The following is a 12,938-nucleotide window of genomic DNA, read 5'->3' as shown; positions in this document are numbered from 1 at the left end:
TTCTCTTTGGCAATGTTTTATTTAGTGTATCCTCCATCGACATTTTGGTTCTAGTGCATGGAGAAGAGCACTATTAATATTCATGCTACCGATCTATGCAACGGTGTGAACTATTGTAATGAGAAGTACCAACAACAAAATGTTACAATTGCATTACATCTTTCACTGGCCAAAGTCTGTTAGCCGCTGTTGTTTGTATACGGGTATAAGAAGAATGCGGCATACCAATCAAGCAGTGTGCTCACCCACCCACCCTTATTAGGGAGACATTTCTAAATTCCTTGTGTATCGAGGCAAGTGGTTTTGTTTTCATACCCATGTTCTACATAATCATTTGTATACATTGTTCTCATACCGATGCTCTGCATATTTTTTCATTTCATAAACGAATTTAACTTCTTAAAGAAATAAGCACTTCTTATGATGATGTTTACTGAATACTATGAATGAAGAAATATAAAACCATGTTCAGAACGATTGCCCTTCATTACAGTTTGTTTATTGATTTTTTTTATAAAGGATGCACGATGAGTTGCATTTAGCCTCGATAATGTATATCTCTGTTTGATTACCTCCACCTACATATTTACCTTTCTTATTTATTTGGGTCTTATGTCCTTACAATAACAAAAATAAGAATAAAAATGATGAATTCTGTGATCAAATAGCTACCAAAATTACTGGTGTCGTTGTTACAGCTAATATTTCTACTATTAAATACGTGTTTATAAGAAAGACTCAAGCTGTTCGAAGACGTCTGATCTCACTTGTACATAGTTATTTAAACACAAACGGTCTGTATTTAAAAATACGTATGGTGGTCAATGCAAAGTGATACTGTAGACAAAGCAAGTGGATGAAATAGGTCACATTCACTTCTGTCCTTTTTATGGCGGGGTTGTACCACTAAAAAGGCATGTTCACATAAAGTTTGATGGCTGTACCAGCAACAGGGTGAAAAACAGTTTTTACCTAAACGTTGAAGGTGTGCATAACAATTGAAGTGCAAAATGATGATAATGTGTCCTACTTTTGGAATCACGGTGTACTATTTCTCAGGATGCACTTATGCAGTTATTTTCATCAGTGTAGGAATAACCGTGTCCAAGATGGTGACGTAGATGAAACAAGTATACATTATAACTGGAGACCAAAAGTTCACATAAACCTACGTTTGGCATGATGGCGTAAAACTCCATAGAAAGTGTGTAAACTGCAAAATCGTCGGACTGTTCAAACAGTAACGCTGAAGTAATCGACCTAAACATTGAAATTACCTTCAGTTAATTCACGTGAAAATAAGGTAGCAGTGTCATATTTCCCTTCGTGGTATACTACTCTTCAGTGTACAGAGGCTATGCTGATTGGGATATTGCTTGAGCTCCCATGGACTGCAACAAATACATCTTTACTGCTGCTACCACTACTACTACAATTATTATACCAGTAGTACTGCCTAAACTAGTTTTGCTGGTAGAACCACCATTATTAATTGTTTCTAAAATACTGCTCTTACTCTGTTGACAACTAACACTACAGAGTGTCTACTAGAATATATGTATAATCGTACATGTTGCCTTACTTAGCTAATAGTCTTTTGTTTTGCCTGGCGAAGTTGTGTGTACCCTTCTTGCAAAGTGTATCTACTAATACATGGAACATTGAACATGTAGCTTACCAAGCTGGCAGTGTCCTCCCTCCCACCCATCTGGACACAGACATGTGTACGACCCTTGTGTGTTGAGGCAAGTTCCGTTGTTCTCACATCCTGTCTCGGCACATTCATTTTCATCTAAAATGCAAATTCATTTCTCATTGATGTACGCCTAGAATTGACTTCAGAAGAAAAAGCACACAGTGTGAACGTTAATCTACGAAGATGAATAACTAGTGGTTGTAGGTACCACACATCCATTTGGGCCAAGCGATGCTCACAAATGTTTGTCATACAATATAAATTGTTTTCCTTACACAAAACTATGATTGACATTGAACCATATTATTATTTACCTGGAACTCTCTCTTTCTATCAACATATTGATCTTTTTCTCCCTAGGTCAACAACCACCAAAAAATGCTTTTGTTTTACTAATAACTATGCCGATATTACTTTATTGCGAGCAACACTCCATCTATTAATATTGCTACTAACACTAATACTACTAGTACTACTACTACTACTACTACTACTAAAGTTATATGTGATTCTAACTACATACCAACTGCCTTACACCTGACCCTAATATTACTTCTTTCCTTGCCGACGTTTTATGTCTCTATCTTCCGGCAGCATTTGATATTGCTCCGTGGAAAATGTCACTACAACTATTATAGGAATAACATATTAGTATTTTCAGAGGGGGAAGGTTTGTATGTTGCTGCTGTTTGGAACCTATCGCCTATGGTATTTTGATACTAGTATACAGTAAATATGACTTACCGAGCTGGCAGTGTGCCCCATTCCACCCGTTTCCACACAGGCACCTGTACGACCCTAGTGTATTAAGACAAGTTCCGTTGTTTTCACATCCAGTCTCATCACATTCATTTACATCTAGAAAAGAAAATAAAGTTTTCAATGATATATGTACTTCTTCATACGACTGTTATCAAACACATTTAATCGATCAAATTTTGAAATGTTAAATAACAAATCAATAATTATTTAGTCCCAGTGCTTACTCAAGCGGACCTCGATTTAAAGCGATTTTCGAAGTGCTTACTTTATACGTTTATTTCTTCACGGAAAGGATGTTAGATGATTTAAGCATTTTAATATGTGTGTGTAAGTAGTTCTCTTCATAAAACTTTGTTTTACTTATTTTTTCCAGGACAGAGGAACAGCAGCACTAAACCCACAAAAACTTCCATTACTAATATCCGTGCCAATTCTAGCTTTGTTGCGGCAAATGCAACGACTCCCACCGCTTTTACTGGTATATTTGTTTCTAAACGCATGCTAACTGTCTTATAGCGAAACACGATACCATTTCATTGTTTTGCCGTTGATCTATATACTGTATCTTTCAGCAGCACTGAAAGCACTATATGGATAATTTCAACGCAAATGTTATAATTGTACAAAGACTAAATCTATGAACTGTGAAAGACAGATCAAGAACAAAGATAAGTGCAACCATTATTGTACAATGGCCATGAGTGGTAAAGGTGTAACTACTACAGGCAAACCCAATATAACGCGATTAGTTTAAAAAAAATTAAAGTGACTTTTCTTTTTAACAACCTAAACACATGCTCTCGGAAAACGCGACTATTCTTATCCCTAGTAGATTATATGATCGAGAGGTTAGTTAAAACTGATTACATCGAACAATTTGTTAACGCGATCCCGCTTATATCATGATGCTATTATTTAGACTCCGAGCATCGCGTTATAACGGGTTTTACAATATTTAGAACCACTCATATGTGGCCTTCTGATACTAATACATGGAATCCTTGACTTACCCAGTTGGCAGTGTGCCCCTTCACACCCTCTCCACACAGACCCCTGTACGACCCTTGTTTATTGAGGCAAATTCATTCTTTAATACATTCATTTACGTCCGAGCAAACAGTCACATATTTAATGATGAATATATATATATATATATATATATATATATATATATATATATATATATATATATATATATATATATATATATATATATATATATATATATATATATATATACACTACTTAGGTCGACGTTAACCAAAACCCGTGAAAAGACAATAGTTTGAATATAAGCAAATATATAAATAATCAGAGACAGTGTATATTCACGTGGTGTTTAACGAATATCATTGTGTTTATCTTTACAGCAACGATAAAAGCTTAAGAAGACAAGTAAAATAAATATTTCTTTTATTACTACATTTACCACTACTTCGTTTGATGCAACAACAAATTCCCGGAGTGTGCCCCAGCAATGAAAGAGTCTCAAGAGCATTGTAACAAGATGCAATTCTTCTTAAGTTGGAATCTAAATAGCTGCTTTTTTCTGTGATATGTCTACCTCTATGTTGCAAATGTTTGTCAGTTTTATCCTCAGCTTTACTAAATTACTGGGGCCCCGAGTGGCCTAGTGGTCTAAAGCCCTCTCCGTTACGGATAACTGTCATCTCACCTCTGTCTGCGCTTGTTCGAGTCTCGGATTCAGCCAACGTGGGTACGTGAGAAAGCTTGCGAGTAGCTTGTCGTGGGTTGGTGGTTCTTTCCAAGTTTTTCCAGGATTCTTCCTCCACCAGTAATACTGGCCGCCATGTATAGTCTATTGTGTGCTGAAAAATGGTGTTAAACCCTACAGCAACAATAACAACAACTAAATTACTAATTCCATTTCTCAGTAATTTTAATAGGCAAATTGTAAGTCTCTCCACTTAAACTTGCTCCTTTAACAAATATTTCAATAATATTTCGCGGAACATATTTTTGAAACTCTGAAGCTGAAATGGATTGTTCTTACGCATGGAATTTTTGATGATTTAAATTGTGGGATTCTCCTATCTGTGTCCTCATTGTCGTAGCTGGGAACGAGTCTACGGGTTCAAAAGTTTTATACTTCGGTTTCAAGAAGTTATTTTGTTTACGTTCGTTGCACATGGAATTCAGCATTTTGCGGTAATTAGCAAACCCATTTAAAGTTCAGATGTTGTAGCCGTAGTCACTGTCCCTTATCTGGATTTTTGATAGTTATAATAAAATATTTTAGCAGCAAAGTACCTGCTATCTCTCTCTTTCTATCTCTCAGATGTCGTGTATCATATTGCATACCAGTTTCATCTAAGAAGTCGTTGTCAAATATCTTTTCCAAATATATGTTGTCAACTTCAAATAACTCTAATTTATTTGCGAAGGTTTCCATGAAATGCCACAAAATACCCATCGCTACCTACGGTACACCCCATTTATCTCCAGCGGCAAAATCAGCCATTTTCACAGAGTATAATTGTTTTTCTTAAAATTACAAATAGGTCTTGGTATTGTTGAATAATTTAAAACGTATATAATAAATCATTCTCCATATTGTATAAGTAACTATTATTGAATATTTCATGTTGTAAAAGTAGTTCCATGCTGGGTGTGCAATAAGGAAATTTTAGGTGTGCAGTAGGAATCACAGTTTGAGGGTGATTATTTAATATTTCATAAGATGTATGGACAGACTAATTTAAATACATGTTATGTACAGGAAACTGATCTAAGTATACAAAGTCAGTGTATGGGCAATTAAGCCTAAAAATTGCATCAAAAAAGTGTACCACGCTTTAGGCTTCAAAAACACAAAAACGCTCAGGACTGCAGAGGTAAAAGTGTCTGTGATATTTACTTAAATATTAAAGGTGTACATTTGCGAACGCCATAAGCGAATACGGATTCATTGACAATGGTGATTTAACATGGAAGCTCATGCAACAAAACGACTATTTATACTTTTACTGCAACTAATATTACTACTTGTAACACTGCTATAACTCCCACTAATTACCGTCACTAGTACGTCTTGCACTATCATACTAATAATAATGATATTAATATGTGGGCCGCAAATGTTTCTAACCAGTAAATTCCAGTATTGTGATACTAGTAAACACAAAATGTAACTTACCAACTTGACAGTGTGCCCCTACCCACCCATCTTGACACTGGCACATGTACGACCCTTGTGTATTGAGGCAGATTCCATTATTCTCACATCTAGTTTCATCACATTCATTCGCATCTAAAAAGCAATTTAAAATTCTAAATTGCTAATGTACTTCTTGAGACGACTTTTACTGGAAACTATGAAAGGAGGAATGTTTGTGTGTTAAATAACAGACCGACATTACTATCGGCAGTACGCGTTCATGAGGCTGTCGGTGTTAGTGGCATTTCATGTTTGTGTCATACTTTATGTGTTGTTTGCTTAACAGACAATATGTTAGATGATTTTATTTAACCATGGGAATGTACATCTCCAGGACGTTTTCTTTATCAGACTCTTGAGTTTGTATCTTCTTTTTCCTACAGCAACATTAATAGCAGCCAATGATTCGTTTACTATGACTATTACTACTATATTTGCTTCCAAATGCTTACTAATTGAATTAAATCTAATATAAATAATACTTCTTCTCTTTGGCAATGTTTTATTTAGTGTATCCTCCATCGACATTTTCGTTCTAGTACATGGAGAAGAACACTATTAATATTCATGCTACCGATCTATGCAACGGTGTGAACTATTGTAATGAGAAGTACCAACAACAAAATGTTATACTTATAATTGCATTACGTCTTTCACTGGCAAAAATCTGTTAGCCGCTGTTGTTTGTATACGAGTATAAGAAAAATGAGGCTTACCAAGCTAGCAGTGTGATCACCCCCCTGTTATTAGGGAGACATTTCTAAATCCCTTGTGTATCGAGGCAAGTGCTTTTGTTTTTATACCCATACTCTGCATATTCATTCATTTCTAATGTTTTCATAGCCATGCTCTGCATAATCATTTGTATATATTGTTCTCATACCCATGCTCTGCATGTTCATTCATTTCTAATGTTTTCATACTCATACTCTGCATATTCATTCATTCATTTCTAATGTTTTCATAGCCATGCTCTGCATAATCATTTGTATATATTGTTCTCATACCCATGCTCTGCATGTTCATTCATCTCTAATGTTTTCATACCCATACTCTGCATATTCATTCATTCATTTCTAATGTTTTCATAGCCATGTTCTGCATACTCATTCATTTCTAACGTTTTCATACCCATACTCTGCATATTCATTCATTACTAATGTTTTCATAGCCATGCTCTGCATATTCATTCATTACTAATGTTTTCATACCCATACTCTGCATATTCATTCATTTCTAATGTTTTCATAGCCATGCTCTGCATACTCATTCATTTCTAATGTTTTCATACCCATGCTCTGCATACTCATTCATTTCTAATGTTTTCATACCCATGCTCTGCATGTGCATTTGTATACATTGTTCTCATGGCGATGCTCTGCATATTTTTTCATTTCATAAAGGAATTTAACTTCTTAAAGAAATATGCACTTCTTATGATGACGTTTACTGAATACTACGAATGAAGAATTATAAAACCATGTTCAGAACGATTGCCCTTCATAACAGTTCTTTTTTATTGCTTTTTTATAGAAAGGATGCACGATGAGTTGCGTTTAGCCTCGATAATGTATATCTCTGTATGATTCCCTCCACCTACATATTTACCTTTCTTATTTATATGGGTCTTATGTCCTTACAATAACAAAAACAAGAATAAAAATGATGAATTCTGTAATCAAATAGCTACCAGAATTACTGTTGTCGTTGTTACAGCTAATACTTCTACTATTAAATACTTGTTTATAAGAAAGACTCAAGCAGTTAGAAGACGACTGATCTCACTTGTACATAGTTATTCAAACACAAGTGGTCTGTATTTAAAAATACGTATGGTGGTCAATGCATAGTGATGCTGTAGACAAAGCAAGTGGATGAAATAGGTCACATTCACTTCTGTCCTTTTTATGGTGGGTTTGTACCACTAAAAAGGCATGTTCGCATAAAGTTTGATGGCTGTGCCAGCAACAGGGTGAAAAACAGTTTTCACCTAAACGTTGAAAGTGTGCATAACCATTGAAGTGCAAATGATGATAATGTGTCCTACTTTTGGAGTCAGGGTGTAATATTTCTCATTATGCACGTACGCATTTATTTTCATCAGTGTAGGATTAACCATGTCCAAGAAGGTGACGTAGATGAAACAAGTATACATTATAACTGGAGACCAAACGTTCACATAAACCTACATTCGACATGATGGCGTAAAACTCCATAGAAAGTGTGTAAACTGCAAAATCGGAGGACTGTTCAAACAGTAACGCTGAAGTAACGGACCTAAACATTGAAATTATCTTCAGTTATTTAAAGTGAAAATAAGGTAACAGTGTCATATTTCCCTTCGTGGTATACTACCCGTCAGTGTACAGAGGCTATGCTGATTGGGATATTGCTTGAGCTCTCATGGACTGCAACAAACACAACTTTATTACTGCTACCACTACTACTACAATTATTATACCAGTAGTACTGCCTAAACTAGTTTTTCTGCTAGAACCACCATTACTAATTGTTTCTAAAATACTGCTATTGCTCTGTTGACAAATAAAACTACAGAGTCTCTACTAGAATATATGTATAATCGTACATGTTGCCTTTCTTAGCAAATAGTCTTTTGTTTTGCCTGGCGAAGTTGTGTGTATCCCTCTTGCAAACTTTATCTACTAATACACGAAATATTGAACATGTAGCTTACCAAGTTGGCAGTGTCCTCCCTCCCACCCATCTGGACACAGACATGTGTACGACCCTTGTGTATTGAGGCAAGTTCCGTTGTTCTCACATCCTGTCTCGGCACATTCATTTTCATCTAAAATGCAAATACATTTCTCATTGATGTACGCCTAGAATTGACTTCAGAAGAAAAAGCACACAGTGTGAACGTTAATCTACAAAGATGAATAACTAGTGTCTGTAGGTACCACACATCCATTTGGGCCAAGCGATGTTCACAAATGTTTGTCATGCAATATAATTTGTTTTCCTTACACACAAATATGATTGACATTGAACCATATTATTATTTACCTGGAACTCTTTCTCTCTATCAACCTATTGACCTTTTTCTCTCTAGGTCAACAGCCACCAAAAAATGCTTTTGTTTTACTAATAACTATGCCGATATTACTTTTATTGCGAGCAACACTCCATCTATTAATATTGTCACTAACACTAATACTACTAGTACTGCTACTAGTGCTACTACTAATAATCCTACTAAAGTTATATCTGATTCTAACTGCATACCATCTGCCTTACACCTGACCCTAATATTACTCTTTCCTTGCCGACGTTTTATGTCTCTATCTTCCGGCAGCATTTGATACTGCTCCGTGGAAAATGTCACTACAAGTGTTAGAGGAATAACATATTAGTATTTTCAGAGGGGAAAGGTTTGTACGCTGCTGCTGTTTGGAACCTATCGCCTATGGTATTTTGCATACTAGTATACAGTAAATATGACTTACCGAGCTGGCAGTGTGCCCCATTCCACCCGTTTCCACACACGCACCTGTACGACCCTTGTGTATTAAGACAAGTTCCGTTGTTTTCACATCCAGTCTCATCACATTCATTTACATCTAGAAAAGAAAATAAAGTTTACAACGATATATGTACATCTTGATACGACTGTTATCAAACACATTTAATCGATCAAATTTTGAAATGTTAAATAACAAATCAATATTTATTTAGTCCCAGTGCTTACTCAGTATAAATATCTACACTACTTAAGACGACGTTAACCAAAACCCGTGAAAAGACAATAGTTTGAATATAAGCAAAGATATAAATAATCAGAGACAGGGTATATTCACGTGGTGTTAAACGAATATCATTGTGTTTATCTTTAGAGCAACGATAAAAACTAAAGAAGACAAGTAAAATAAATATCTCCTTTGTTACTACATCTACCACTAATTCGTTTGATGCAAAAACAAATTCCTGAAGTGTGCCCCAGCAATGAAAGAGTCTCAAGAGCATTGTAACAAGATGTAATTCTTCTTAAGTTTGAATCTAAATAGCTGCTATTTTATGTTATGTGTCTACCTCTAGGTTGCAAATGTTTGTCAGCTTTATCCTCAGCTTTGCTAGATTACTAATTCCATTTCTCAGTAATTTTAATAGGCAAATTGTAAGTCTCTCCACTTAAACTTGCTATTCAAGAAATATTACAATAATGTTTCGCGGAACATATTTTTGAAACTCTAAAGCTGAAATGGATTGTAGTTACGCATGGAATTTTTGATGATTTAAATTGTGGAATTCTCATCTCTGTGACACCATTGTCGTAGCTGGGAACGAATCAACGGGTTCAAAAGTTGCTGTCTCTTAATTATCTGTTTATCGTGACATGATTCGCTGAGTCTTTCTAATTTGTTTTCTTTTGATAGTTTTAATAACATATTTTAGCAGCAAAGTACCTGCGATCTCTCTGTTTCTATCTCTCAGATGTCCTGTATCTCATTGCATACCAGCTTCTTCCGAGAACTCTTTGTGAAATATATTTTCCAAATATATGTTGTCGACTTCAAATAACTATAATTTATTGGCGAAGGTTTCCGTGAAATACCACAAAATACTCGTCGCTACCTACGGTACTCCCCTATTATCTCCAGCGGCAAAATCAGCCATTTTCCCAGAGTATAATTGGTTTTTTAAAATTACAAATAGGTCTTGGTATTGTTGAATAATTTAAAACGTATATAATAAATCATTCTCCATATTGTATAAGTGACTATTATTGAATATTTCATGTTGTAAAAGTAGTTCCAGGCTGGGTGTGCAATAAGGAAATTTTAGGTGTGCAATAGGAATCACAGATTGAACAATTACGTTGCTATGTATGATTAAATGTGCATGTAACTAATACCCTTCTTGTGAGGTCTTTTACTGAAAACAGATTATGGAGACACTTTTGACTGTTAAATTACTATATTACTTGTAGCAGCGGACATTCAAATGGCCTTCGATGTAAAGCCACATTCAGAGCGGATGACAGTTATAGAGTTTAGTTTTCAAAAGATTTGTGTTTTACGTTTCTTTCTTTCAACTGCACAAACCGACAATAACAACAAGTAACAATAAATATTTCTTTGCGAAAAGACAGCTAGCAAAACTACTGTTGCCGCTATTACCACCGCCACTACTATTGCTTTTATACGTGTTTCTCAGAAGAACTCTAGCGGTTTGAAGGCAGCAATGCGCATTTGCGCATAGTTATTTAGACACATATTTGACAATACTTGCAATATTGAGTGATGGTGTGGACAAAGCGGTTTAAGTAGGTGACGATATTATCTAAGATATGTACTTACACATGAAGATTATGATAATGTCTGTACAGGCAATATTATCTAAGATATGTACTTACACATGAAGATTATGATAATGTCTGTACAGGCAATATTATCTAAGATATGTACTTACACATGAAGATTATGATAATGTCTGTACAGGCAATATTATCTAAGATATGTACTTACACATGAAGATTATGATAATGTCTGTACAGGCAATATTATCTAAGATATGTACTTACACATCAAGATTATGATAATGATAGGAATAGCTCTCTTGCACAACACAATATTACTGCAGCTACTATAACTACTATCAGCGCCACCACTCTCAATACTGCCACCAACACAATGTAGTCCACGTCCAACACCACCACTACTATTACTAAAACTACTACTACTCTGTGACCTGCAAAAACTACAAGAACCACCATAAGAATACAGTATTAATCGTACATACTGCTTTCATGACCAAAGTGTCTTCTTTGGAATTTATCGTTTGTGTCCTTTCCTAGAATTCAGATACTAGTCTGTGCACTACGTAGCTTACCAAGTTGGCAGTGTGTTCCATTCCACCCTTCACGACAAAGACACATGTACGATCCTTGAGTGTCGAAGCAAGTTCCGTTGTTCTCACATCTTGATTCATTACATTCATTTACATTTAAAAAAGCAAGCACATTTCTTACTGACACACGATCTTCTCGAGATGACTTAAATCCGAAGCTAGGATAAAAGTTTGAAAGTCAAATGCCAGAGTTAAAAAAACGAGTGGCATTTTGCAATTACGGGGCTCTCGGTGCCAAACGATGTTTTAGTGTTTATCAAATATTTTAAGATTTTGTTCTTTACAGAAATAAATCTATATGATTTACAAATTAACTATAATACTGTATAGTTCCAGCTAATTCTTTTCATCAACCTATTTATTGTCTCATTTTTCCTAAAGCAGAAACAATATACCTTTTTAGTTTGACTTTTGTTTGCTATTGCTACTGCTATTAGTACTGCTGCTTCTGATACTAATAGCACTGATTTTCTTTTTAAATGAATACAAACTTCCTTTCATATGACAGTAATACAAATTATTCTTCATGCTATGCTAGATGTAATTCCTTACTGCTTCATGCAAAATATCAATAATGTATTTTGGAATCTAACACCTAGAGTATTTGTTACTAGAATATATCAAACTAACTTTCTGAGTTGGGAATGTGCCCCACCTAGCCCTATTGACAATTACGTATACGACCAATTTGTTGATTGAGGCATGCCCTATTGCTTTCAAATCAAATATCAGCACATTCATTCCAGTCATAAAATGTGATTAAATTTCTCAGTGATATATGTACATGCTGTATGACTTCGGCTGAAAATTGTGGAAGGATAATACGCTAGATGGCAAATGAGAGCATTATTAGTGGTAGTGGGCATTCTCCTAGCTGTCGGCGTCAAGCGATGTTCCAAGTGACCGTACAAGCAACATAACTTCACAAAAATAGTAACTGTGTACATAGGTAATCATAGGTTAAAATAAAGACACGGTCTCCTACTCTGGACTTTATGATATCGTCTCATGACGCATGTATACGTCTATGTTAATGACTATAGGAATGACCGTTTACAAGATAGTGACCTACACGTAAAGAGTGTACATTAAAAGCCTTACATACTATGTGGAACACAGAAGCTCACATTTGGTACGATAGTGTAGCATTCCATGGGATGTATGTAGACATTTATATCACTGACCTAAAACCGTAAAATTTACATGGTCATTGTCGAGTGAAAATTAGGTCAAGGTGACATCTTAAACATGGGGGAATACAACTTCCAAGGCTGAATAACACATAAACATTCATCACTGCGGCGGTATAATATCTTTAGTACAAATGTTTAGTTAAATTTGAAACGAATCTGCTTTTGCTAACGACAACGATTATGGCGAGGAATATGATAAAATTTATATAGATTGGACAATTAAAACGGCAAGAAACATTAA

The 12,938-nt window shown here is 35.2% G+C and overlaps 1 protein-coding gene across 20 annotated transcripts in view; it reads right to left on the bottom strand.

Annotated features, from left to right (window-relative positions):
• Positions 1-12,938, bottom strand: part of LOC149799947 (uncharacterized) — a 120,508-nt gene that overhangs the window by 62,293 nt on the left and 45,277 nt on the right. For 12 of the 20 annotated variants that reach the window (XM_089959420.1, XM_089959419.1, XM_089959421.1 and 9 more), the window contains 5 exons: positions 9,104-9,217; positions 8,332-8,445; positions 5,616-5,729; positions 2,441-2,554; positions 1,679-1,792 (listed from right to left, as the gene is read on the bottom strand). In XM_089959420.1, the coding sequence (XP_089815546.1) occupies positions 1,679-1,792; positions 2,441-2,554; positions 5,616-5,729; positions 8,332-8,445; positions 9,104-9,217 (570 nt within the window). The remainder of the gene's footprint in view (positions 1-1,678; positions 1,793-2,440; positions 2,555-5,615; positions 5,730-8,331; positions 8,446-9,103; positions 9,218-12,938) is intronic. The other 8 variants (XM_089959434.1, XM_089959439.1, XM_089959433.1 and 5 more) reach the window with 6 other exon arrangements.

The sequence above is a fragment of the Sinohyriopsis cumingii genome, chromosome 5 (genome assembly GCF_028554795.1).
Source record: "Sinohyriopsis cumingii isolate HCF-2022 chromosome 5, ASM2855479v2, whole genome shotgun sequence".
NCBI lineage: Eukaryota > Metazoa > Mollusca > Bivalvia > Unionida > Unionidae > Sinohyriopsis > Sinohyriopsis cumingii.
Note: the sequence above shows the minus strand (reverse complement) of the source record. Positions and strands in the feature narration are given on the sequence as shown.